Consider the following 23,967-nt stretch of genomic DNA (forward strand, 5'->3'; position numbering starts at 1 on the left):
GTGCAAATGTCGCTTTTCAAAACGATGATAATTGGTCGCCAGAAGACTGGAAGTCAGTGATTGCTGAAAAACAATTATTGTCTTGGATAGTTAATGTTCCAAGTGAGGATCAAGTGGCCAGAGCTCGAAAAATAACGTTAGTATGCTCACTTATTAATCATTAAAACTGAAAATTTTCAGTGCTACACAAGCAGTTCGCCTGGAAGAACTTTGGCGTGATCATCCGGAAGCAACAATTGACGATTTGAACAAACCAGGACTCGATAGAGAACCCGATCACGTTCAATTGAAGTACATGGACGCCCATCAATATTCGAAAATTTTCCGTCCGTTGGTCGCAATTGAGGCGGAATACGATCGTCGTATGAAAGAATCCGCATCACAAGCAGTTGGAACAGTTCGTTGGGAACAAGGACTTCGACAATCTGTACTTGCGTTCTTTCATCTTCCCCAATTCGCGGATGGAGTAATGAAACTAGCGAAAGGAGACGAACTAAGATTGAAACACAGTCAAACTGTAGATGGATCCGAATGGACCAAAACTGGAAGTGTCATGAAAATCCCCGATAGTAATTTTTTACTTGTGTTTTTTTCAATGATATATTGGGTTTCAGATCACAGCGAAGAAGTTGGTATTGAAATTCGAGGTGTTGTTGAAAGATCTGTAATGGAGAGTCGAATCATGTTCACTGTCGATGTTGTTTGGAATGCGACCACTTTCGATCGTCAATACCGAGCACTCCATGCATTATTAAACGACCCAAAAGCGGTGTCACCTTATCTCTATCACAAACTTTTGGGCAAACCTGTGGACGAAATGATGCTCAAATTCGAACTTCCTCGTCGTCTCTCCGCGCCAGGATTGCCTGATTTGAATAGTTCTCAAATGCAAGCTGTGAAGCAAGTGCTTACTCGGCCACTCAGTCTCATTCAAGGACCACCAGGAACGGGAAAAACAGTTGTTTCTGCTACTATCGTGTATCACTTGGTACAGAAAACTGATGGAAACGTGCTGGTTTGTTCACCGAGTAACATTGCCGTCGATCATTTGGCGGAAAAAATTCATAAAACAGGATTGAAAGTTGTAAGACTGTGTGCTCGTTCAAGAGAACATACTGAGACTACTGTTCCTTATTTGACACTTCAACATCAAATGAAAGTAATGGGTGGACCGGAGCTTCAGAAGTTGATTCAATTAAAAGAAGAAATCGGAGAGCTCGAATCAAAGGATGATTCTAGATTTCTTCAATTGAAACGTGTCAAAGAGCACGAGTTGCTGGCTGCGGCCGATGTGATTTGTTGTACATGTTCATCTGCGGCTGATGCGAGACTCACAAAAATCCGAACAAGAACTGTTCTGATTGATGAAAGCACACAAGCGACAGAACCCGAGATATTGGTTTCCATTGTGAGAGGAGTTCGTCAATTAGTTCTCGTTGGAGATCACTGTCAATTGGGGCCGGTTGTGATTTGCAAAAAAGCAGCAATGGCAGGACTTAGCCAATCATTATTTGAAAGACTCGTTCTTCTCGGAATCCGTCCATTCCGTCTTCAAGTTCAATACCGTATGCATCCAGTTCTTTCTGAATTCCCGAGTAATGCATTCTATGATGGAAGTCTACAGAATGGTGTCACCGAAAGTGAGTTGGAATTATTTGTTGTCTATTTACGACCAATTTTTGCAGATGATCGCCAAATGAAAGGTGTCGATTGGCATTGGCCTACACCAAATAAACCTGCATTCTTCTGGCATTGCAGCGGAGCAGAAGAACTTTCCTCATCCGGAACTTCTTTCTTGAACAGAACTGAAGCTGCCAATGTAGAGAAATTAGTTTCCAAATTGATTAAAGGAGGAGTTCAGCCTAATCAAATTGGAGTCATTACTCCTTATGAAGGACAACGAAGTTTCATAGTCAATTATATGCACACCCAAGGAACACTCAATTCGAAGCTCTATGAAAGTGTTGAAATTGCTAGTGTAGACGCATTCCAGGGCCGAGAGAAGGATTACATTATTGTTACATGTGTCCGTTCAAACGATATATTGGGAATCGGATTTCTCAATGATCCTCGACGCTTGAACGTTGCTATCACTCGTGCTAAATATGGTATTGTTGTTGTTGGTAATGCGAAAGTTCTTGCTAGACACGAATTGTGGTACGAGTTGATCAATCATTATAAGAAGAAGGATATGCTTTACGAAGGTCCGATTAATGCTCTAAAGGTACTCAATATGACACTTCCGAAACCGACGTTGAAGACTCAAAACAAGATTGCAGTAAGTTGAAACGGGATTTTTAGATTCATATAACTGGCTTTAAGGGTAACCGATTTGGTATCAAACGGATGCAATACACATACAACGAATACAAGGCCTCCGATCCATCTCAGCCACGTCTTCCACCAACCTACGCTAACTCTCAGAATCTTTTGAGCATGAGTAAATTAGCTAGGAATTTCAATCAGAACGTTCCTGTTCCTGCTCACATGATGGATCCATTGATTTACGCCGGAAGAGGACAAAAAGGTAATACTCTGTTTTTCAGACGGATTTCTTGAAGAAAATTTCTAGATCGTCGTCGAGAACAACGTCGCCAACAATCTGAAGCCATGGATTTCTCACAGGACATGTCCCAATCTCAATCGAACTTTGGCCCAGAAACATCGCAATCTCAATCTCAGTACCATGATGGATCACTCTCCGGTTGGTCTCAATCGCAAAGCACTGCGCCTTTTTCGAAAAATCGCCGACCCCAATATCATGGAAATACGCAACAAATGTCTCAAGATATGGATGATATGGAACAAAAGATGAACGAACTATTGCTCTCGCAAGACTGTTGAGGTGGCGTGTTCTGTCGAATATTGATTTGATACGAATATTGAATCGATTTTCGATTGTTTTTCCTGAGATTCGGAGACATACAAATTGATGATGAAATTGAGCTGGATTGCTTAATTTTCTGGGTTCCTCGGATGTTGAGAATTGCTATTTCTACATTTTCTTCACCATCACACTCCCCCGTTGTTATGAATGTTATCCCTAACCCTAATACATTATTATTATTTTTATTCAATTAGATGTGGAAAATAGATGAACGAATATCAGACAAGTTTTTTTCAAATCTTGCAAACTGAATGTTTTTGTTCATCTTTTTTCCTTCAAATATTAAAACAAAAAATCATGCGATTCCTCGTACATATCTCAAGTAGTGTTCGCTTCCCATCTCTCATCACAACCACCTCATTTCTTTTCATTCCGACCAAGGCTTTTTCGTAATAAACTCGTACCGTTTTCTATACTCCCCTTCCTTCCTAAGACCAGTTTTCCTTAAGTTCTGTTGTTCTCCTTCTTTATATAGTATTTTATGCAAAACTAAAATTGTTCCCCGTATTAATTTCTTGGATGAAATATGTCAATTGATTTATTATTATATGTTTTATGGATACCGGTCATTAGTACGAACTTCTATATCTCCAATTAATAATTGTGTTGCTGATTTTCCACATCATCCGGTTCAGGGTTTATTCGCTAACTTCAACGACGATTATGGTTCACAGCAGTCGTCGTAAATTCAATGGAAAAAAGAAACCTCATGAGCCAAGAGAAAATACTTGGAGAGATGATAGGGATGCTCCAGGAAACCAAGGATATCGTGAGGTTTTGAAGGAAAATGAAAAGTATTGGACGTACTATAAAGAGCAAAATGTTTTCCCGATCGAGCAGTTTGATGACTTCCGGGCTGCTTTGCAAAGAGACTTGCCAGTCTCCTTCCGTTTCCAAGGTTGTCATAAGTGAGTCATTCAGTTAAAAAATTGAAAATAAGATTTTTTTTCCAGGGACCGTGAGCAACTCATCCACGAAATGGAAAGTCGTTTCTTTGGGAAAATTATGGAAGCCGGAGATACTGCTGTTTGCGTGCCAAAGAGCTTGCCGTGGTACAAAGAGGCTTATCAAACCCCAATGTCTCGCACCGCAGTCCGTAGTCATCCTATTCTCGCTCAGCTTCATAACTTCTTAGTCACTGAAGCTGAACTCGGAAATTTGTCTCGACAAGAAGCTGTTTCTATGATTCCACCACTTCTCTTGGCGCCAACATCTGAACATTATGTTCTCGATCTGTGTGCTGCTCCTGGTAGTAAAACTACTCAGTTGTTGGAGATGATTCATGAAAATGATGAGAATCCAAGTAACCTCTAATTTCCTGTCAAAATTTGCTGATTTTTCATTTTCAGAAGGAATGGTCATCGCCAATGACGTCGACATGAAACGGTGTTACATGCTCATTCATCACACGCTGAAGCGTTTCAGAACGGCCGCATGCGCAGTCACTTGTGAAGATGCTGCCAGATTCCCACAGATCTCGGATAGCGACGGAGGGCTCATTCAATTCGACCGTGTCCTTGCTGACGTAATCTGCTCAGGAGACGGTACTCTTCGTAAAAATCCAGAAATCTGGAAAAAATGGACCCCACAGGACGGTCTCGGTCTCCATCGTATGCAAATCGCTATTGTAAGAAAAGGAGCTCAACAACTGAAAGTTGGAGGAAGAATGGTGTACTCCACATGCTCCATGAATCCAATCGAAGACGAGGCAGTTGTGGCTCAACTGCTCAGAGATGCTAAGGGTTCATTAAAGCTTGTGGACACTTCTAAATTGCTCCCAGAGTTGAAAAGGGAGAGTGGAGTTAATCAATGGAAGGTTTTCGACCGTGATATGAAGTTGTACAACTCTTTGGATGACATAAGTGAGGAAAAAATGAAGAAAGTCATCGTTCAATCACTGTTTCCACCAACGGAGGAAGAGGCAAAGGAGATGAACTTGCATTATGCGTAAGTTCAATTTAAAGAACCAAAAAACGTCAACCATACAAAACTTTATTACTACTATCGGGTGCTCTTTTTTTTCCCCTCAAATCTTTTTCATTTCACTTTTTCTCTTCGTATTCAAAGATTTCCCTTTGTCGCTTTTCAATGCATCGGCATCAGCATGAGTTGATTCGCCGGCGTCTTTTCCAGTGGGAGGTGGACCGTTTATTCCAATTTCGTCGAGTTTGAAATAACGGCCATCAGGATTCTCCCAATCGGATGGCGCAATGGAAGGCTGAAAACGAAAACCGAACCACATGACAAAATTAAATCGTACTCACATCTGGATTCTTGGTTTCCCAATCGAATCGAGAACGTGGAGTCTGACCTTCATTGAGCATCACCTGCCAAAGAGCTTTGAAGATCAAACTGAAATCGAGAACTGGTTACAAAGAAAAATGATCAATTCACTAACTGATAGTCAGGTCTTGTGTAATAATGAAGTGTGCGCAAATGTGGAATGACGCCTCCCATGCATGTAGGCATGTTAAGCATAACATCTCGATCGGGCATAGTTATCTTCATTGCTTCAACCTCTTCTCTCTTCTGGACTGTCTGCCATGGGAGACCTCCATTGAGTTCAATAAGAACGAAAAGAAGGGACCAAACATCATCGACACGTCCCTGTTCCATACGCATACAAACGTTTGGTGAAGTGTAACGGAGAGTTCCTCGAAACTCTGCTGTTCCACGAGCACGACGTGCACTCCACTTTTTTGTGTCTTCGCTCTGAAACGTATTCCGTCATAATTGCTGTTAATATTTCACAAAGAATTCCCCACATATTTTGCAAACTGTCTAGCCAAACCGAAATCCAAAACATGAACAATTCTGGCTCTTTCTTTATCTTCCTCATTTCCCAACATGAAATTCTGTGGCTTAATATCTCTATGCACGAATCCACAATCGTGCATGTATTTGAGAGCATAGAGACATTGAATCCCAACTCGGGACCATGTACCACGTGTGAATCGTTCCTTCTTTTGTTTGGCTTTCAGAGATTTCAGATTCTCTCCAAGAAGTGTCATGATCATATAGCAATACTTTTTTCGTTTTGCCGACGCAAACAGTTCCGGTACATGAGGTACTGGGCCATTCTTGTTCAGCTTCTTAAGAATCATCTGCTCTAATTTGATCGCTGATCCACCTTCCACATCATTTGATTCGGCTTTTAGAGCTGCCCGTTTCCCATCTTTTGTTTTCACAAGATATACTTGACCAAACCCGCCTTCGTCAAGTGTTTTTTCGATAGTCCACTGACCGAAACTGCAAAACTGTTGTAATCCAAGCGAACCTGAAACGTTGTAGCCTACTGTTTCCCCTCTTTGAATCGAACATTGTCCATTGGATCCTTTTCTTCATCCTTTTTATCGTTCTCGTTCGCCATTCTTTTTCAAATCGGCTACTTTTTTTCTATCCTCCTGTATGTAATCAAGAAATTTAGATAGACGTGAGAACAAACCGACGCTCACCTTCCAGAGAGAGAATTTTTCGAAACTGAATGTACCTGGTTACTTTTTTTTTCATCTGATAATTTCAACAAAAAAAAATCTAGATAATTGCGAGGGCAGGTTAGTGCTAATTCACGTGGAAACTAAACGTTTAAAAAATTTTCCATAAAGATTTTTCTGTAAGCTTCCTATCCTTTCAAAATCACATATTTTTATAGAATGCGTATCACTCCACATGCTCAAGACACTGGTGGTTTCTTTGTGGCTCTTATTGAGAAAGTCGTTGAAAGCGACTTCGATGGAAGTGCGGCCAATGGACCTGCATGGAAAAAAAAGAAGATGTTCAAAGATGAACCGTTCACATTCTTGAAATTGGACGATGAGAGATGGCGCGACATTCAGTGAGTTGTTTTATAATTGTTCAAAATACTTAAGTTTTTCACAAATGCCAGGAAAACTGATATGACAATATGACAATGCCGAAGTAGTCGGTGTTTTCTTACTCTTCTTTCTTTTCGAATCTTTTTTCAAAAATAATTTTCAGCAACCACTATGGTGTCGACGAGACGTTCCAGTACCAGAATCTCTTCAGTAGAAGACTCGAATCTAACGATGCGAACAGTCGTCAGCTGTTCTACGCCAACGATGCAGTCAAAAACTTCGTGAAGGAGAACATGGCCAAAGTTTCAATTCAAAACGCCGGAATGAAAATGTTCAGTAGAACGGAAGGAAAAGTTGAAAACACCCGATTCCGTTTGTCGCAAGAAGGAATCCGTTATCTGTTCAAATTTATGAATAAACAAAAGGTCAAGATTGGAGCAGAAGACATGTTGTACATGCTGAAATCGGAAGAAAATCTTGTTCCACTGGAGAAGTTGGAATGCAAGACAGATGTTCGTAAGAATCAAAATGGAACCGTTGTTGTTTACTGTGATGAAGATGAACCTGTTTGTACTTGGGTAAGGAGAGAAGCTGACTACCTAGGGCTAATTTTTCTTCCAGGTCGGCTACCATACAATTGCTCCATACATTTCTAAAGAAGAACGGCTTCACTTGTTGAGAATGATGGGTGTAGATTGTGCCGAGATTGAGTTGTTAATGAAGAGCAAACGCAAGGAAAAGGCAGCTCAAGATCGTGAAGCCGCTTGGCAACGTAAGCTTGAAGAAGAAAAAACTGCAGGTCAGCCGTCAACTTCATCAGATGGCGCTCCCACAGAGCAAATCTCAGAATCTCCAGCAGAGAATATACAGGAAATGGCGGACGCTGAGCCAGCTCAATAGTGATTTGATTGTTATGGTTATTCTGTTTTCCCTTCATGTTTTCTTTTGATCTGTTATACTCTTTTTTTCATGTTGTTTGTTCTTTGAATTTTTCATTTTTCTTCCAAGAAAAAACCACTGTTGTCTGATTGAATTCCCTAATTTAATAAATCAAACTTTAAAAATTGTCTTATTAACCTTCTTCACGTATTTCAATTACCAGTGAGGCGTCTTACAGCTGTTGATATCACACCAAGATATTTTCTTCGTATAGTGTTCATTCACATTATCCAAATCCCTTTTAGACTAGAAACCAGACTGTTTCTAGTTCTTGTCAGAAATGCACGCAGAACTGCTCGGATGTGGACAGACGGGCGAAGGACAGTTGGGAGCTCGTCTCTCGGAGCCAATGATACGAGTTCCAGAAAGAATAAGTTAGTGTTTGAAACAGTGATAGACTATTTTGTTACTTGAAAAAAATTACTGATTGAGTCCTTCATTTTATTCGAACATTTCTAAAGGTTTACCTTTTCAAAGTATCAGTTTTCGGAAGTAACCACGAAACACTTTTCAGTTGGTGCTCCAAACGATGCTGACGGAACAGCTGTGAAATCAGTTGCATGCGGTGAACAACACACAGTTTTTCTGACAAAAGACGGTAAAATGTGGAGTGTTGGTAGTAATTTAGATGGACAACTGGGACGTGGGAAGAGAAGTGAAGGATCATTTTCAATCTATCCTGTTTCGTTGACGAGTGGAGTGGAAATCGTACAGGTAAAAGACTTCAAATGAAACGAAATAAGCTGAATAATGCGGATAGGCCGTGAATCTTAACTAAGCTAATTAATTGCCAATTGTATGCACAGTTCATAGTCTTTATCCTTAAAGATTGCCGCTGGTCGCGCCCACAGCGTTGCCGTAGCTGACGATGGACGTGTCTTCGCGTGGGGTTCGAATGAACACGGACAACTCGGAATGGAAAGTAGTGTCGTTTGGCAGGAGACACCGAAACGTATCAAAGAATTGAATGAAGTGGTACAAGTGGCTTCTGGATCAGATCATTGCATTGCACTAACAGACGGTATGTCTATAACATGAGCAAGGCTGTCATACGGCCGGCCGCGGCTTTTTCTTGAAAAAAAAAAGCTGCGGCCAGCCCAAAAGTTTTGACACCAGTGGGGGCCGAACCCTAGTTGTCAGATTGGTTCCAAATAGTCAAAATTATATCAAGTCATGTTTTAAGTTGATACTCTAGAAAGCCGTGGCTTTTTGAGATTTCCAGGAAAAAGCCGCGGCTGGCCGCGATTTCTGACAGCCTTGAACAAAAATAAAATAAAAACAAATGAAAAAACCTTGAAAACAAAAATTCCATGAAAATATTCATTAGGAGATGTTTTTATTCTCCTCTCACTTGATAACTGTCATTGTTGATCTCCCAGAAGATGCACTGTTTTCGGCAATCATGGCAGTTGTGAATAGGTTTGAGAGATGAACCGCCTTGTTCCAAATCTGTTCATTACATTCTGTAGACACTTTCTTCTCACCATCACCTTTTCCCACTTTTCTCTGAATATTATAATGTTTCTAAAAATCAGGCGTAGTTCGAATTTCATACCTTGATGTAATAGAATAAGGTAGTATACAGAGAAACGTATTGTTTAAACGACTCCACTGCTTTCGGGCGTTGAACTCGAAGAAATTTGACGATGTCGAAGATCGATGGCTCAATCATTTTGTCCATTTTAAACACCGCAGCTGACAGAGCAAGGAAATATCCGGCACGCCCTGTTCCATATTGGGACAATACCAACGCTGCGTCATCTTTTGACTGAAAAATAGAAGAATGAAAACGGAATGTCTTCTCCACTGGACTTACTATCGACAGAAAGTTGGTGAACTCAATAACTTCTTTTGTTACAACTGCTTGTTTGGAATGCACATTCTCCACAGCCCAATTTTTGATCACAGTAATATTGCAAATGATAGAATTGGAGCATCCCTCCGGCAAAACTTCAATTGCGAATCGATTCACATCCTCGCCGATAACCTCCACACGTCGATTGTTCACAAACATAGTACCGTAATAAACATGCTCTCCAGAACCTAGAGGAAAGAAATCAATGAGATTTTGATCAGTGATAATCTCCATGAAAGTGACTCCTTTGTTGAAGACCACCTTCCAGAATCCTTCTTCATTTCCTTTCGTCGGAAACTGTCCAATAAGAACGTTACGTGGCAATTGGACATCCACTTGGGTCATATGAACATAGACGTTTTCAAGAGTAACGAGGTGATCATCAAGAGCTGGGTAATCTGTGGTAGATTGGTTTAGTTTGGGATTAGCCTTCCATTTCTTGCATTCGGTATCTACATCTACAGTGATACACTGTAGACTTTCGAATTCCGATTTTGTTTTCGCAAAATCAGCTTTATCAAGCCAATTCTTCGCCGTCTCTTCACCACTCCATTTATCGGTTTGAGAAAGTTGCGAGTTCGGAGTAACTGTTGAATTGACAGCCATTTCAGCGCCAGGAACCGGACTGATAACGACAGGAGCCCCTTGATTAAGCTTGGCAGGAGCTGCGTTATTGTTTGGGTGGATCGCTTGCATCCCAGGTGGCACTACAGTACGTGGCGGCGGTTTTGGTGCAACCGGATCTTCCTCACAAATGGTTGGAGTCTTTGGTTTATGGGCCGCCGGAGCTGGTGGATTAAGTTCTGTCGGTGTGGCTGGTTTAAACTGAAAACAAGAAGAATATCGATGAAATTATGAGATATGTATTGGCAAATTTGGTCAAAAGAATTCTAACTCACCGTAATCGCATTCTTCACTGTTTCCCCAAACTTGAATAGTGGATTCTGATTCTGAGTCTGAGTTTCTTCGATCGTCGTATCCTGTGTATTTCTTTTCTGTTTACTCCCCTTCCCCTTCCCTTTCCCTTTCGTATTTTTCTGCGACATTGCTGTCGACGGAGCCTCTTTGCTTCCATTCTGACGACGTATTTGGAATCTGATGTTTCTCTTTTTAGTCTCTCGACTTTCTTCTGTTGAGTTTCCTTCAATTGTCGCATTTTTATCTTTCTTATGCGGTTTCTTCGTTCCCTTGGTTTTACTTTTTTTCTCCTTGCTAAAAAAATAACATTTATTTATCGAAGCGCGTCATTCCGCATCACACAGTAATGATAAACTCACCCCATTCTTCCAAGCTATTCGATTTTGTGAGCTCTTATTCCTTCGGTAGAATGATTGAGATTTAGAATGAGAGGTTGGTTTCAAACAATTATTTCGATTCGAGTATCTAGGAACTAATAAAAAATTTGTTCAGTAGAACAAAAAAACAAATAATTTGTAACACGTCATTATTATATATCTGATGTTTTCTTGAAAAGTATTACCGAGGAAGTTATCAAAAGTGTTTCAGTACTTGAGCTTCCTGGAAGTTCAGAAATTCCAGAACTGTTTCTTTGTCTTCGTAGGTGCCTCTTCATGTTATTGAATGTTACAAAAATTAAAACATTTATTTATCGTTTTTAAATACTCCAAATATACAAATACTGTTACTCCTGAACAAGCTGGATCGTTGAATATTCTTAACGTCCTCCGACTGGGTAGGCTCCTCCGGCTGGGGCAGCGTAGGATGGAGCTGGAGCAGCATAAGCTGGTGGTGGTGGAGCTCCTCCTCCGCATGCTGGAGCTGGTGGTGGAGCACAAGCTGGTGGTGGTGGTGGGGCACCGCTGAAAGAATTGTATGATTTTTTGATTAACTTTTGAAATAACTCACCATCCACATCCACCGCCGCCTCCTCCAGCAGATGGGAACAAGAAGGCCGATGAAGCGGCAATCATTGAGGTGAAGAGAACGAAGAAACGCATTATTGAAAGAAGAGTTGTTGAAACTGCTTGCCTTCTCTTTCCAACTTTTCCCCTTTTATACAAGCTTCCATTCTACTCACCCAGCAGTCCTCTAATTGATCTCTCCGCCCACCTCCTCTTATGATTGTACACTTTGAAGGGATAGACGATTTTTGCAGCGGATACTACAGATTTCTACGATGAATTTACGCTTCTTTACGCTGTTCTTCCAATATTTTTTTCCTAACGACAAAGACAGTGCGACCAAGTTTCACATTCAAGCCACTTTACGATACAACATATCCGTGACGTCGTCCGAGTGCAATCTAGCAAATGAATTGTATTTATTGAGTCGATTGCGGTCGAATGGTTTCTAGATTCGTTGATTCAGTTTTCTTCAACCGTTCCAAAGTGAATTGAGTACAAACAAGTATCATAAAGACCGGACCAATACGTGTTCTGAGTATTCCCAAGTTTTCCATCAGTTTTAACTGATTTATTGAACTACTGGGTGTATGAAAAACGTACGTAGTCTAGTGTTGGTTACTAACAAATGAAGCTACTACAACCGATCAAGTCGTCGTCTGAAATTACACGTGCGTGATAGCACGAAAAATGAAGAGAGTTGAACAATATTCTGGATCGAATGAAATTATAAATTAATCGTGTTCTCATTTTTCAAGCCTTGCGTGCAGTATTTTGATATGATCTCTACGTACTGTCAAGAGAACGGAAACTTCATAATGCTCCCACGTAAACATTTCTCGTTTTTACATCTACTTCCCTCGTTCTCAATTTCTAACTTTGGTGGGGTATCTACACCAAATCATTTAACTAAATGCTCGTTAAGCTAGACCCTACTGTTTTTCGTTTCTGGCGTGAAGATTGTCAATTACGGTTTCTATAAGCAATTATTGGTTCGCTTCACCCCGAGATAATCTTCCAGGAGAATATTAATGGGACTTCAAAATAAAATCCTCCCAACTCAACTTTGTAGTTTTCAATGTAAATTTCGTTTTTTTTCGGATAAAAGAATAGAAGTTGAAATCGGATGAGAAAATATTTATTGTTTTAAATACTCCAAATATACAAATACTGTTACTCCTGAACAAGCTGGATCGTTGAATATTCTTAACGTCCTCCGACTGGGTAGGCTCCTCCGGCTGGGGCAGCGTAGGATGGAGCTGGAGCGGCATAAGCTGGTGGTGGTGGAGCTCCTCCTCCGCATGCTGGAGCTGGTGGTGGAGCACAAGCTGGTGGTGGTGGTGGGGCACCGCTGAAAGAATTGTATGATTTTTTGATTAACTTTTGAAATAACTCACCATCCACATCCACCGCCGCCTCCTCCAGCAGATGGGAACAAGAAGGCCGATGAAGCGGCAATCATTGAGGTGAAGAGAACGAAGAAACGCATTATTGAAAAAAGAGTTGTTGAAACTGCTTGCCTTCTCTTTCCAACTTTTCCCCTTTTATACCTGATCTTATACAAAAAGATAAAACGCTCAGTTGATCTCTCCACCCACTGTAGACGGTTTTTCGACCAATTTTACACTCATTAGACTCGCCTATTACGATGACGAGCCTCTTCTCATCCGTCCTTGTAAACAGACATGCCGTCTTGTTTCGAGGAGAAATTTTCTGTGGCAGCGTTGAATTTTTTGGTAGATGCGACGGCAAAAAAAACGAAAAAACGTAGTGAAGTTGAGAGAGAGGAACTGGATTTGGGGGCAAGTTCGTTTCACTACTTCATCGTAATTTCTACGGATGACAAGGCGTCCTTGATTTGATCCTCTTTGATTTGTTGAATTATCAAAGAAGATTTATCTGATTTGCCGCCGAATTATTTATGTTGTTTTGCAAATATACATGAATTTGATAAGGAGACGAATGGGATTCTGGCGGGAACAAAGATTGAAAAATGAATATGCGAAAAGAAATATAAGTGATTCGGGGGCCATTATGCACCTTGAATGTTTACTTCAAATTACAACTGGGGGTTTTTTCAGTTTACTAGTTCGAAGCGTTATTTCAACCCGACCACACAGATTATATGAGTTCTTGCTTCATTCACAACTATGAACCTTTACTTGTTTTTAGTTGCACTCAACCTTGTGAACATAAATGTGGAAACTTTTTGAACCAATTCATCGAAAACCGTTTCAGTTTACCAGTTACAGTCTCTATGTTTACTTTCAACGCAAATCCTGCAAATAAAATTCGAAAACTTCTATTTCCAGCTGGTCGCGTCTACGTTTGGGGAGAACAAGCAGATGGTAGATGTGTTCATCATCCACAACTCGTCGAAGAACTCAATGCAATTCCAATTATTCGAGTTCTTGCCGGAGCACGTCATTGTGTTGCAATTTCAGCATCTGGTGCTGTTTTCACTTGGGGACAAAATAATTCAGGAGAACTTGGGATGGATGACTTGAAGCGTACGTTTAAGTTTTTGAAAATTTTGTAGATAAAATAATTTGAAAATACACTAACATATTCACATCTGTTTCCCATATATTGATTTAACAACTGAAACAATTTAATTTCAGCTCAAACATCCGTGCATCATGTTCATCAAATGGATGGTCTCGGTGTCGTTGAAGCTGCATGTGGAGACACTCACACTATTCTTCTAACTCATTGTGGACGTACGTTCTCATTTGGTTCTGATGCTCTTGGTCAGTGTGGATTCGGAAAGAAGTGAGTTTTTTTTTCAAAATTTATTTATCTCATTGACACATTATTCAATTCACACAAAAATTATATTCTCCGGTAAAAAAGGAGTGAGCACCCCGACATGTGTATGTTTCATTCTGTGATGATGATCGTTTGGAATCCTGTTTCGTATTTTAATCGATCTTTTTGGCAGTTCGTACTGACGATTTTTCAGACTTTTCCGTCTTCTCCTCTTCTTTTTTCACTGATCCCAATGGATCACAACTGTCTTCATCGAGAGCCTGTCGTTCGTGTCCAAAGAATCCGTCAGATTTTGCCACAGCCATCTGAAAAAAGTTATTAATTCCACGAAGTTGAATTGAGACTTACAGTAAGATGAGTATTGTGATACTCCAAGAAACTGAGTCCGAAAACGAGGAACATTTTCAAAAGAATTGGAACTTTGACATCTTTGACGAGCAGGTAAAAAAGAAGGAAACAGACTGGAAGATGTCTGAAAAATCAAACGAATGATTGGAGTTTATGTCTATGTTCATCAACTTACCTAAACAAAAAGAGACAAATCATATTGGCATTGATGAGAACATCAACAAAGCCTGGCATATGTTTTGATCCATAAATCAATCGAACCATTGTTCTTAAATGCAAGAAAACCGTCTGTACTTCAACCAACAATGCAATCATTGCCAATCCAAATAGTCGTCCACTCAGAAGAATAATTGAAAAAGCAGTAATGACCAATGAATGATGAATCAAATATTCCTTTGAGCTTTCCAATTCTCCATGAATATACATATCGAGAAGATCATAAATGAAGTATCCCATCGAAAAGAGGAATACATATTCGGCGTTTGCTTTGTGATAGTCATATGGTTCACGAATATAGTTGATGTCAGTCAGCAAGCTGAAATTTTTACGATTGATGGAATGATTTCGGGTATCTTATTCAAACTTCGAAAAATAGAAGAAATTCTGGATGTCAAAAAGTGAAAACTGCCAATTTTACAAAGGAGTGTTACACTCATTTCGGAAGTTTTCTTCCCGTTTGACGTCAGACAAGCTATGTAATTTTACACTTCAAAAACTTTTTAAAAAAATCACAGCTTGTGTACACAAGTTCGTGCTCTTCGCCTTTTCAACTACAATGATCTATTCACAAGGATTCCCCGATGCGTTAAAGGAAGATAACTTTGAAAACCAACGAAAGCCAAAGAAAAAGTTTTCAAATTAGGCTTATTTCAAACTAGACTCAACTGTTCCCATTTCTCTACACTCGGAAAAAAGTCTCGCCATTTTTTTGTGAATTTGTACTATCGTACTGAACAGCTCATTTCAAATTGTGCTCTTTCTCTTGAAACTTCGCAACATTCGAGCGACCAAATGTGCTATCATATTTCCGTAACATGTCACCAGCCGTTATCATTAAGACAATAAACCTCGAAAGATGCCCCCTCATAATGAAAAATTCCTTTTTTACCTGAAAATGCATCCAAGTGCTGAGACAAGTGCATGAGTGAAGGAAACGACACGGACCGCAAAAAGACGTGTCTTATTATCACTCCATTCAGGTTGCTTTTGTCGAACAATTGTTCGAGCCAAAAGATATTCACCACGAAGAGCAGCACTGACTACTCCACAAACGAGTAGTTTGTCCATCATTCTCCTTCTTTTCTGTTTTGAAAATTACCTGAAATAAAGAGTTGTTGGTCAAAAGAAGAAAATTATGCTGAAAAACACGTAGAAAATAATAATGTGAACGAAGAAGCGAGGAGAAAAGGACTACTTTTTTTTAAACTTTTGGGGAAAAGAAAATACGGGTAGACATATGAGGCTCATTGAAAACCAACAGATATAGGAAAGCGATAAAGTAATGTAAGTCTTCCTAGACAAAAGAAAGAGAAATACGCTTTTGAAAACCAGAGAAGACCTTCTTTTCAAAACGAATTCACTTAAAAGTGCTTGAACAACACAGTATCTGTATACTCAAAACTCAATTTGAAAACAAAGCTGTTGAAAAAGACCTCTAGTTAGTATTCAATACTTTGAGTGGAACGAAAGAGAAGAACAGAAACTGTTCCCTGGCATATCGAACGAGAGGAAATGAAGGTAAAGAAAGAGAGAAATCACATGAAAACCCGACCAAAAAACTAACTCTTCGCATTCGAACAAAACGAGCTCCAAGTTCTGTAAGAGACGCAGAGTTAGAGACAAGTTCAAGTGAGACGCAGGGAAAAAGAGCCAAAAAGCGGAAAAATCAGAGCAGGCGACGGGGAGAAAAAGAGGAGAAGAATGAAAAATGACAGTGAAAAACGAAAAGACAAAAAATGACAAAGTGCTTAGACACTGATGTCACCGATAACCTTCTCGATGAGTTGGAAGCACATGGAAGCAGTGACGTGGATGGACGTTTGGGATGGACAATGTAAAATTGAATTTTGATTGAAATAGGAATTGAGCAGGCACTTTTCACCACCAATAAACAATCTTATCAGTACAAAGTCGAACACCTGATTTCTCGATGGTCATGACATTTGTGTACGGTGACTAAAAACAAACTTTCTAGAAGAAGCAATGGAAAATTGGATAGAAATGTCAAGATTCTCGGTTTAAAAAATAATTAAATTTAAAAAATAAAATACTTTGACTCATAAATTAATATAGCGCAACATATATTAACTTCCTAATAGTAAAATCTATATTTCCTTTTGTTTTTCTAAAATCAATTTTGAAAAAATATTGAACCTTCTTCTGCTCAATCAGATTTACGAATAGTTAGAATTCTCAAAGAAATCAACAAAAACGGAGCTATTAAATGTCAATTACGAAAACAAATTATTTGAAGTACGCTCAAAAATATATATGAGTAGCTCACGAACTGTTGAATAACATTCCAAACAAGCAATGATGACTACAGTAGGCATAAACATAAACTCAGTTTAATATGAACATGTTCAATTCAACTCATAACCAACTTTGAAACATACTAACGCAACGCGGTGGACATCCAACGTACAAACACACAAACGAAAAAAATGCCGAAAAAAAGAGAAGACCTGTGGTGATGGGGAGGAGGAGAACAAGATCTCTCCCTATTTTTGTTCCTTATTACTGCGTCTCTTACCTCTTAATACTATTCTCATCCCACATGTAGAGATAGAGGTAAAAAGAAAAAAAAACGAAGAGAAAGAGACGACCTGATACTGATGACACACAATGACATACCGTTTGCAGTCTGAACTGGAACAGATTTCCATTGATTTCTGAATTTAAGATCAATCAATATCGATAATCCTTTGGGGGCTATTAGGAAGTGTTTGCGGTCATTCTGTGCAAACAATTGGAAGAGGAAATGTATGATCAGAGAAATTTATCAAATGAAAATTTCGAATAAATAGAATCTCGATGAGAAGAAGAGAGGAATTTCTCTGAAAAAAAGCCAGCAGGCAAGGTCATAAAATAGGGCGGGAAGGATTTGGAGATCAAAAGATAAAGTCTGGCAAGCCTAGTGAAGATGATACTTTTCAAATTGAAAATTTCAATACTAAATCGAAGACTTTTTGAAACTGGGAATTTGGCTTATTTTCCAGAAATCTAGGACCGATGGAGGCATTTTCAAAGAATAAAAATAAACTTACAGTACACAGAACAGAACACATACATAGGTAATTCTTCAAAGGCCCACGGTTCATTGGAAAATATGAAACTAGCGGAAAGTGTTACCTTGCCGATGACCGATCAGCTGAATGACCTTATTATAATCAAAAAAATGCTTCTCACACATATGTTTTCGAGGGAAGTCTCCCGCCGCGGTGGCGATGTCGTCGATGACAGAAGGTCTATTTTCATCGTGTTTTATGAAAATGGCCAGATCTAGACACGTGTAACTGGGTTCAAAGATGGAATTCAGAAAACCACGTGATACTATCGAATTGAAAAAGAGAAGAAGCATGACAAGATTTACAATTCATCATGAAATCCTCTTCTTAGTCACATCACCCTTTTACAGGGGAACCGATACAAGATTGGGAACCAACAAAGTTCATTTGTCGTAACACCTCCAAGGAGAAGGGAGGAGAAGAAGATTGAATGATACTCTAGTAAATGACATTGTGTGTCGAATCGGTAGTTTATTATGTCTACACATAACTTACTCCCATGATAGGAATGGGATGGGAATACAATCATCCGATCGGTTTTTCCTTTTTAGATTCAAACATGGGAATACAAACAATAGAAGACGATGATGTTGAATGTTTATGAATGATTTTCTTATATAGACAAGAAAACGAAAATGTTTATATTGGCTCGGAAAGGATGGGGGATGTTGTAGTTTGATGTCATACATGACATTTGAAAGATTGACACTCTCAAGATGAAACTTGATTTTGTTAACCGAAAAGCAGAGTTCAGAATAATCATCGGAAAACCAAAATTGATTAGAATCGAGAAGTCCAAGAACTTTGTGTAGTCTATAAACCTTCTAGAGATTGAACAGTTGTACGATTAAATGGGATAGGATCGCTGTAAATAAAACTACCGCTCTGGTCAAATTTTTTTTTAATTTCAAATAAATAAATAGTTAAACTGTCTTTTACATAATTAAAATTATTTTTTCCAGAGTCGAGAAACGGCCCAACCCGACTGCCATCTCTGATCTCATTGGCTCTCATGTCACTAGAATTGCCGCAGGAGCTTGTCACACAATTGCTATCATCAAAGGATCACCATATCCATTTGGATTGAATTCCAGCGGACAACTTGGAAATGGAAAGATTATGACTCAGTCAACACCGAGAAAAACTGATGACTTGGATCATGTCACTGGAGTTTTCGCTGGCTATCACCAGACTTTCTTTGTCAGATCTTCAGGAACAATTGAGGTTTTTCGACTTCTAATGTTAAATAGCAGAGTTGCAACGGGCCGGGCCGGGCCGGGCCGGGCCGAAATCAGAATTTCTCCGGCCCGGCCCGGATTTTCAGTACTAAAAAATTCAAATTTTTTTTCGAAAATTTTCCGATTTTTTTGGAAAAATTTTTAAATGGGAACACAACTACTTCTAAACTGAGGATTTTTGATATGAATCGATTCAGAAAGCCAGGAAAAATATACATTTCTTTTGGTTTCATTTCTGAAAATGCGTCTAAAGCGAGTTATGAGACCTCAAAATGTCAAAAATCTATGCTAGTCGTGCATTTTTTCAGTACATTTCAATAGAATTTCTCTTTGTCCTACACGTGAAAGCAATATTTTCAAAAATTCTCAAGAAAAAATTCGAAAAATGAACATTTATGAATGCATTTCACGTTCAGACAAGGAGAATTTCTATTGAAATGTACTGAAAAAATGACGACGGGGAGCGATTTTTGGAATTTTTAGGTCTCATAACTCGCTTAAAACTGATTTTTTGATATTCTTGATAAAAAATGTGGAAAATTTTCAGACAAAAAATTATTGGAAAAAAAAAATTTTAGTGAAAAAAAAATTCAAAAATTCAAATCAATTTCAGCTAAACGAAATTGTCGGGCCAAGTTATCCGGTGAAATATCCGTCGAAAGTTGATAGAGATAGTTTCGAGAAAATTCTTCATTCAGGAGAGAAACTTGACCTGATGGCGTACGTTTTCCATAAACATTTTGAAAATACGAAAGCTTCTTTTTCAGTCTTGTTGAAAATGTATTTTCATCTTTGAGTTGTATCAACAACTCATTTTTATTCAAAGATGAACGTCGTTACAATGTGAGTTCCGATCGATCTCATGGAATCGATTTGGATCAAGTTATGGAGACATTCATGCTTTTCGATGAATCACCTGCAAAAAAACAATTTCTAGATCTGGTGAGCTTCTGATTTTGACAGCTTCTTGGTACAAAGTAAATTATTTTTTTAGGTTGTTGATTCTTTGTCTATTGCTTATTCATCCTGGAATCCAAAATTGTTGAGTGTTGAAGGTCTCCGTCTTTTCCTCATTCTTCCATGGCTTCCAGTTTTCACTGAAAATGTCACCACTGATACATTGATTCGAGTTCATGCTCCATTTGTTGAGGCTATGTGCAGTTTGAATGAGCAGTTGGGTTCCACGTTAGGTCAGTTTCTCATTTCCCCTGTTCCAGGTTCAGTATTGTAGTGGGAATGGTCTTCTTCTGATTCAAAAGAAAATAGTTTCATACATTGAATTAAATAACAAGGTCTCAAAATTTCCTTTTAAATGAAAATTAAAATATTCTTATTCCAGAATCATGGTGGTCTCAACTGTCAACCCGGCATTTTCGTAGAATGGTCGCAGTCTTCAAAACAGCAGTCCGAACGCTGCTTCATGCTGAAAAGGGACCAGCTACTTGTCAACATTATTTACACATTCTTCAGAAGTTGTTCCTCATCAATCAAGTTTGTATTTATAAGTAGCGAACCAGTAGCCTATATATCAAATGACGTAAATTTTTCTAGGAAATTTCATTAGTTTAAGATCCATATCCTCTGCAATCAAAATTGAAATTTGTTTAGTCATACCATACAATCCCACTGGAAACATTCTACATTGAGGAAATCAGTTCAATAATCAATCTGAAATTGGAATATTACAATATGGTCACTAAACAACATTCATTCAAAACTGACAAGGATTATTGGACATACTATCCATTCCTTTTGAATGGATTGGCTAAAGGAGAACTTTTGTTTGTAGAGGCTGGGTTGATACAGGCTGTAAGTACAGTAATAAATAAAATATTCATTCGCTTGACTTTCTTAAATTTTCAGATTCATGCACAAAATGCGATGCTGACATCTGGTGGATTTGGAGATAATCCCGCAAATATTCTGCACTGCGAAATATCAGTTCGTCGTGATTTCATTGTAGCTGATACAATGCTGAAACTGTCTTCACTGAGTGATGCTGACCTGCGAAAAGCATTCAAAGTCAAAATTATTGGAGAAGAGGCTGATGACGCTGGAGGTGTTCGAAAAGAATTTTTCTTAATTGTCATGAGAAAAATATTGCAACCAGAATACGGGATGTTCTCAGAAGATGAAGAATCTCATTTGGTTTGGTTCAGTGGTCTATCGGCGGAATTCTGTGAAAGAGAGCAGTTCAGACAACTGGGAAAACTTGTTGGACTGGCTGTATATAATAGTGTCATTGTTCCATTCCCATTCCCATTAGCTCTCTATAAGGTACTAGTATTCTCAATTGTATGTCTTGTTATCACCTAATTTCAGTTCCTCCTCGACACTCCACCAACTCTTGACGATCTTAGTGAACTATCTCCATCTGAAGGAAAAGGACTCCAAGCATTGATCGATTATGAGGGAGATGATGTTGAGGATGTATTTGGTTTGAATTTTTGTATCACATTCGATGTATTTGGAGAAAAGAAACAAGTTGAAATGGTACCAGGAGGCGAAGATAAAGCAGTCACAAATGCGAACCGAGATGAATACGTTAGGGTAAGGATTTCAGAACAAACAAAAACAATTTTATACATCAGCTTTCAGCTGTTTGTGCGACACCGTCTGGAACTTGGGCTCAATAACGAAATCGCAGAACAAGCTCTCATGTTCCGCAAAGGATTCACAGATGCTCTCCACAGCCGAGTGCTTCGATTTTTCCAGCCCAGAGAACTGATGGAATTAATTGTTGGAAATGAGAATTACGATTGGAACGAATTCAGAGATGTGGGTTTTCAGTTGTATAGAAATTTGAATACTTTGGAAGTGTATTTTCGACTGCGAGTTTCAACTTGTACTCTGAAATATCCTTTTCAGAGCTAAAAAGGGTTTTAGATTTCTTATTTCTTGAACAGCTCGTAGGATTTCCCTACCCCTAATTTTTTCAGTCCCCATTCCTCCAATTTTCGAAATTCCTCATTTTCAAAAAATCAGTGCCGCGCGGCTCCCGTGACGTCAGTAGTTCTTTTTGTCTCTTACCCTTGGTTCCAGGTGCTCATTGAGCACAACCAATAGCACACTCAATTGCTCGCGGAAAATTGAAGAAAAAACACAAAACATTTGAGACGATAAACATTCGGAAGCCTCCTCGCAGTGCGGACGAATTAATGACGTGTCTTTGACTCCGCTACCTGAAACAGGTTCTTGTGCAAGCGGGAAATGCGGAAATCTAGGACAAAAAACTAAATAGAGGAAATGACGTAGATGTATGAATAATGATGGCAGAGAAACAGTAATAGAATTTGAGCTCTTTACCCAGCGAAGTATGAAGTATTATACGAAGAACGAATATGAGCCAGAAGATCAATTAGAGAACTGAGTATTGCAAAATCTAGATTCATTGTTGCTGAAAATAGTTTGCGCTGCATAACTTGCATTCTAGCTACACGTTCCTTGCTGAACATGTCCAGACACTTTCTAAAAGTAGTTTCTGTTCTTCTTTTCATCTTCTCCCCAATTTCTACCTGAGTTTTTCAAACTTCGGTCCCCGTAATTTGAAAAAGTTCTCCGAAATTCGTTTTTCTATATAATTGCTCCACACCACCAAACACAAATCTGAAGTATGTGTCTGTGTCTGTGTGGAATCATGCGTTTTCGTTTTGTGTGTGTCGACACGACGGTAATCCACTCACTCATTCCCTCACTTTCCAATACCTTTCTCTGTTTTTCATAATCTCTAAGTCTCTCTATTTTATCCGTTCTCTCCTATCTTTTACTTTCTAAGTCCCGCTCGATTCGTGAGGCGATCATATGTTCGTTTTCAACGGCCACCCGCAACGGACGCCACGGACGGGTAATGGACAGTCTAAACACAGGCACGGCAGAATGAATTGAAAAGAGAGTGAGATGAATGGAGAAATTTTTTAATGTTTCTACTCTTTCTGTCTCTAATCTCTCAAATTTCCACAATGTCACCTCCGTTGTATTAGAAATAAAGTGTATAGCCTTTTTGACGAAGAATGGGTCTACGAAATGTACTGTAGAGAAGAAGAAAAATGGGAAAGAGGAGTGGCTGAGAATCGGAGACATCAACTGACCACACAAGAAATTTGTGCGTTCGTTTCAATCAGAAATAAGGAAAAAATGCGGAAATCCGGTTTCTGACGAAGATTGAAAATATTGAAAACTAGACCATACCCAGGAGGACGGTAAAGATCAGTGCATAGGAGTGGTTTGAAATAATTGGAATTCAATACATGCTTTCAGGAGAAAACGTTGGGTCTAGTGTTAGATCTGTAGACGTCAGAACATCTAGAAAAAAAAAACGACTCGTGTAGTTTCATTTTAAGTATTGCTAACATCATAACAAGATCTCATGAGCCCGCCTCCCTATCTTCAAATTTAAAGTCCAGATATGATCAATCTCGCTTTCTTAAAAAATAAAAATAAATAAAGAAGATAAAGAAGATAAAGCCAAACAAATTTATGATCTCACAGTAACCCATTTTCAGCTCGTCGACTACAAAGGCGAATATACAGCAGCTCATCCCGCTATTCAAGCATTCTGGAAAGCTTTCTTCGCATTAGACGAAGAAGAACGGAAGAAGTTCCTTCAATTTTTAAGTGGATCAACTCGTCTTCCTCTTGCTGGAATGAAAGAATTGAAGGCTGTAATTCAGCCATCGTCTCCAGAAGTATGTAGAAAATCTCTACCTACCTTCACTAATAAACTTTTTTCAGTCACTTCCTGTTGCTCATACTTGCTTCAATCTTCTGGATCTTCCAAACATTTCGGACGATGTCGAAATGCTCCGACGTCTTCGGATTTCTATTGAACATACCGAAGGATTCACGCTTGTCTGAGACATACTCAATTTGTTGTACAGTTTCTACTTATTTTTTCCTACTTCCCTCTTACTTGGTCACATTACTTTTTGGTTTCCAAATTTTGAGTCACATTTTTCTCTTTTTTTCGT

General features: G+C 39.0%; 10 protein-coding genes across 10 annotated transcripts; 5 read left to right on the top strand and 5 right to left on the bottom strand.

The window, feature by feature from the left end:
• Nucleotides 1-3,550: 3,550 nt before the first annotated feature.
• GCK72_002009 (uncharacterized protein) lies at nt 3,551-4,838 on the top strand (the record flags this gene model as incomplete). The annotated part of the gene is made up of 3 exons (XM_003114800.2): nt 3,551-3,795; nt 3,841-4,190; nt 4,237-4,838. The coding sequence occupies 3 exons, from the start codon at nt 3,551-3,553 to the stop codon at nt 4,836-4,838; spliced, it is 1,197 nt and encodes a 398-aa protein (XP_003114848.2).
• Nucleotides 4,839-4,913: 75 nt separating this feature from the next.
• Nucleotides 4,914-6,257, bottom strand: GCK72_002010 (uncharacterized protein; the record flags this gene model as incomplete). Its single annotated transcript, XM_003115099.2, has 5 exons — nt 4,914-5,105; nt 5,152-5,239; nt 5,286-5,599; nt 5,653-6,136; nt 6,184-6,257. 5 exons carry the CDS (start codon nt 6,255-6,257, stop codon nt 4,914-4,916), a joined length of 1,152 nt encoding a protein of 383 aa, XP_003115147.1.
• A 283-nt stretch (nt 6,258-6,540) lies between these two features.
• GCK72_002011 (uncharacterized protein) lies at nt 6,541-7,602 on the top strand (the record flags this gene model as incomplete). The annotated part of the gene is made up of 3 exons (XM_003115078.2): nt 6,541-6,722; nt 6,866-7,280; nt 7,324-7,602. 3 exons carry the CDS (start codon nt 6,541-6,543, stop codon nt 7,600-7,602), a joined length of 876 nt encoding a protein of 291 aa, XP_003115126.1.
• Nucleotides 7,603-7,921: 319 nt separating this feature from the next.
• On the top strand, nt 7,922-8,679 carry GCK72_002012 (uncharacterized protein; the record flags this gene model as incomplete). Its single annotated transcript, XM_003114635.2, has 3 exons — nt 7,922-8,015; nt 8,156-8,355; nt 8,470-8,679. The coding sequence occupies 3 exons, from the start codon at nt 7,922-7,924 to the stop codon at nt 8,677-8,679; spliced, it is 504 nt and encodes a 167-aa protein (XP_003114683.2).
• A 309-nt stretch (nt 8,680-8,988) lies between these two features.
• Nucleotides 8,989-10,778, bottom strand: GCK72_002013 (uncharacterized protein; the record flags this gene model as incomplete). The annotated part of the gene is made up of 5 exons (XM_053723221.1): nt 8,989-9,147; nt 9,197-9,409; nt 9,458-10,321; nt 10,396-10,708; nt 10,774-10,778. The coding sequence occupies 5 exons, from the start codon at nt 10,776-10,778 to the stop codon at nt 8,989-8,991; spliced, it is 1,554 nt and encodes a 517-aa protein (XP_053591866.1).
• A 393-nt stretch (nt 10,779-11,171) lies between these two features.
• On the bottom strand, nt 11,172-11,454 carry GCK72_002014 (uncharacterized protein; the record flags this gene model as incomplete). The annotated part of the gene is made up of 2 exons (XM_003114930.2): nt 11,172-11,316; nt 11,363-11,454. 2 exons carry the CDS (start codon nt 11,452-11,454, stop codon nt 11,172-11,174), a joined length of 237 nt encoding a protein of 78 aa, XP_003114978.2.
• A 1,110-nt stretch (nt 11,455-12,564) lies between these two features.
• Nucleotides 12,565-12,847, bottom strand: GCK72_002015 (uncharacterized protein; the record flags this gene model as incomplete). The annotated part of the gene is made up of 2 exons (XM_003115125.2): nt 12,565-12,709; nt 12,756-12,847. 2 exons carry the CDS (start codon nt 12,845-12,847, stop codon nt 12,565-12,567), a joined length of 237 nt encoding a protein of 78 aa, XP_003115173.1.
• Nucleotides 12,848-13,615: 768 nt separating this feature from the next.
• GCK72_002016 (uncharacterized protein) lies at nt 13,616-14,134 on the top strand (the record flags this gene model as incomplete). Its single annotated transcript, XM_003114547.2, has 2 exons — nt 13,616-13,868; nt 13,980-14,134. 2 exons carry the CDS (start codon nt 13,616-13,618, stop codon nt 14,132-14,134), a joined length of 408 nt encoding a protein of 135 aa, XP_003114595.2.
• A 145-nt stretch (nt 14,135-14,279) lies between these two features.
• On the bottom strand, nt 14,280-15,765 carry GCK72_002017 (uncharacterized protein; the record flags this gene model as incomplete). The annotated part of the gene is made up of 4 exons (XM_003114873.2): nt 14,280-14,432; nt 14,476-14,599; nt 14,651-15,010; nt 15,584-15,765. 4 exons carry the CDS (start codon nt 15,763-15,765, stop codon nt 14,280-14,282), a joined length of 819 nt encoding a protein of 272 aa, XP_003114921.1.
• A 665-nt stretch (nt 15,766-16,430) lies between these two features.
• On the top strand, nt 16,431-23,854 carry GCK72_002018 (uncharacterized protein; the record flags this gene model as incomplete). Its single annotated transcript, XM_053723222.1, has 12 exons — nt 16,431-16,528; nt 18,725-18,986; nt 19,614-19,720; nt 19,768-19,942; nt 19,995-20,190; nt 20,340-20,491; nt 20,609-20,809; nt 20,864-21,277; nt 21,323-21,550; nt 21,599-21,778; nt 23,503-23,685; nt 23,732-23,854. The coding sequence occupies 12 exons, from the start codon at nt 16,431-16,433 to the stop codon at nt 23,852-23,854; spliced, it is 2,319 nt and encodes a 772-aa protein (XP_053591867.1).
• Nucleotides 23,855-23,967: the final 113 nt, after the last annotated feature.

This window comes from Caenorhabditis remanei, chromosome I (genome assembly GCF_010183535.1).
Source record: "Caenorhabditis remanei strain PX506 chromosome I, whole genome shotgun sequence".
Taxonomy (NCBI): Eukaryota; Metazoa; Nematoda; class Chromadorea; order Rhabditida; family Rhabditidae; genus Caenorhabditis; species Caenorhabditis remanei.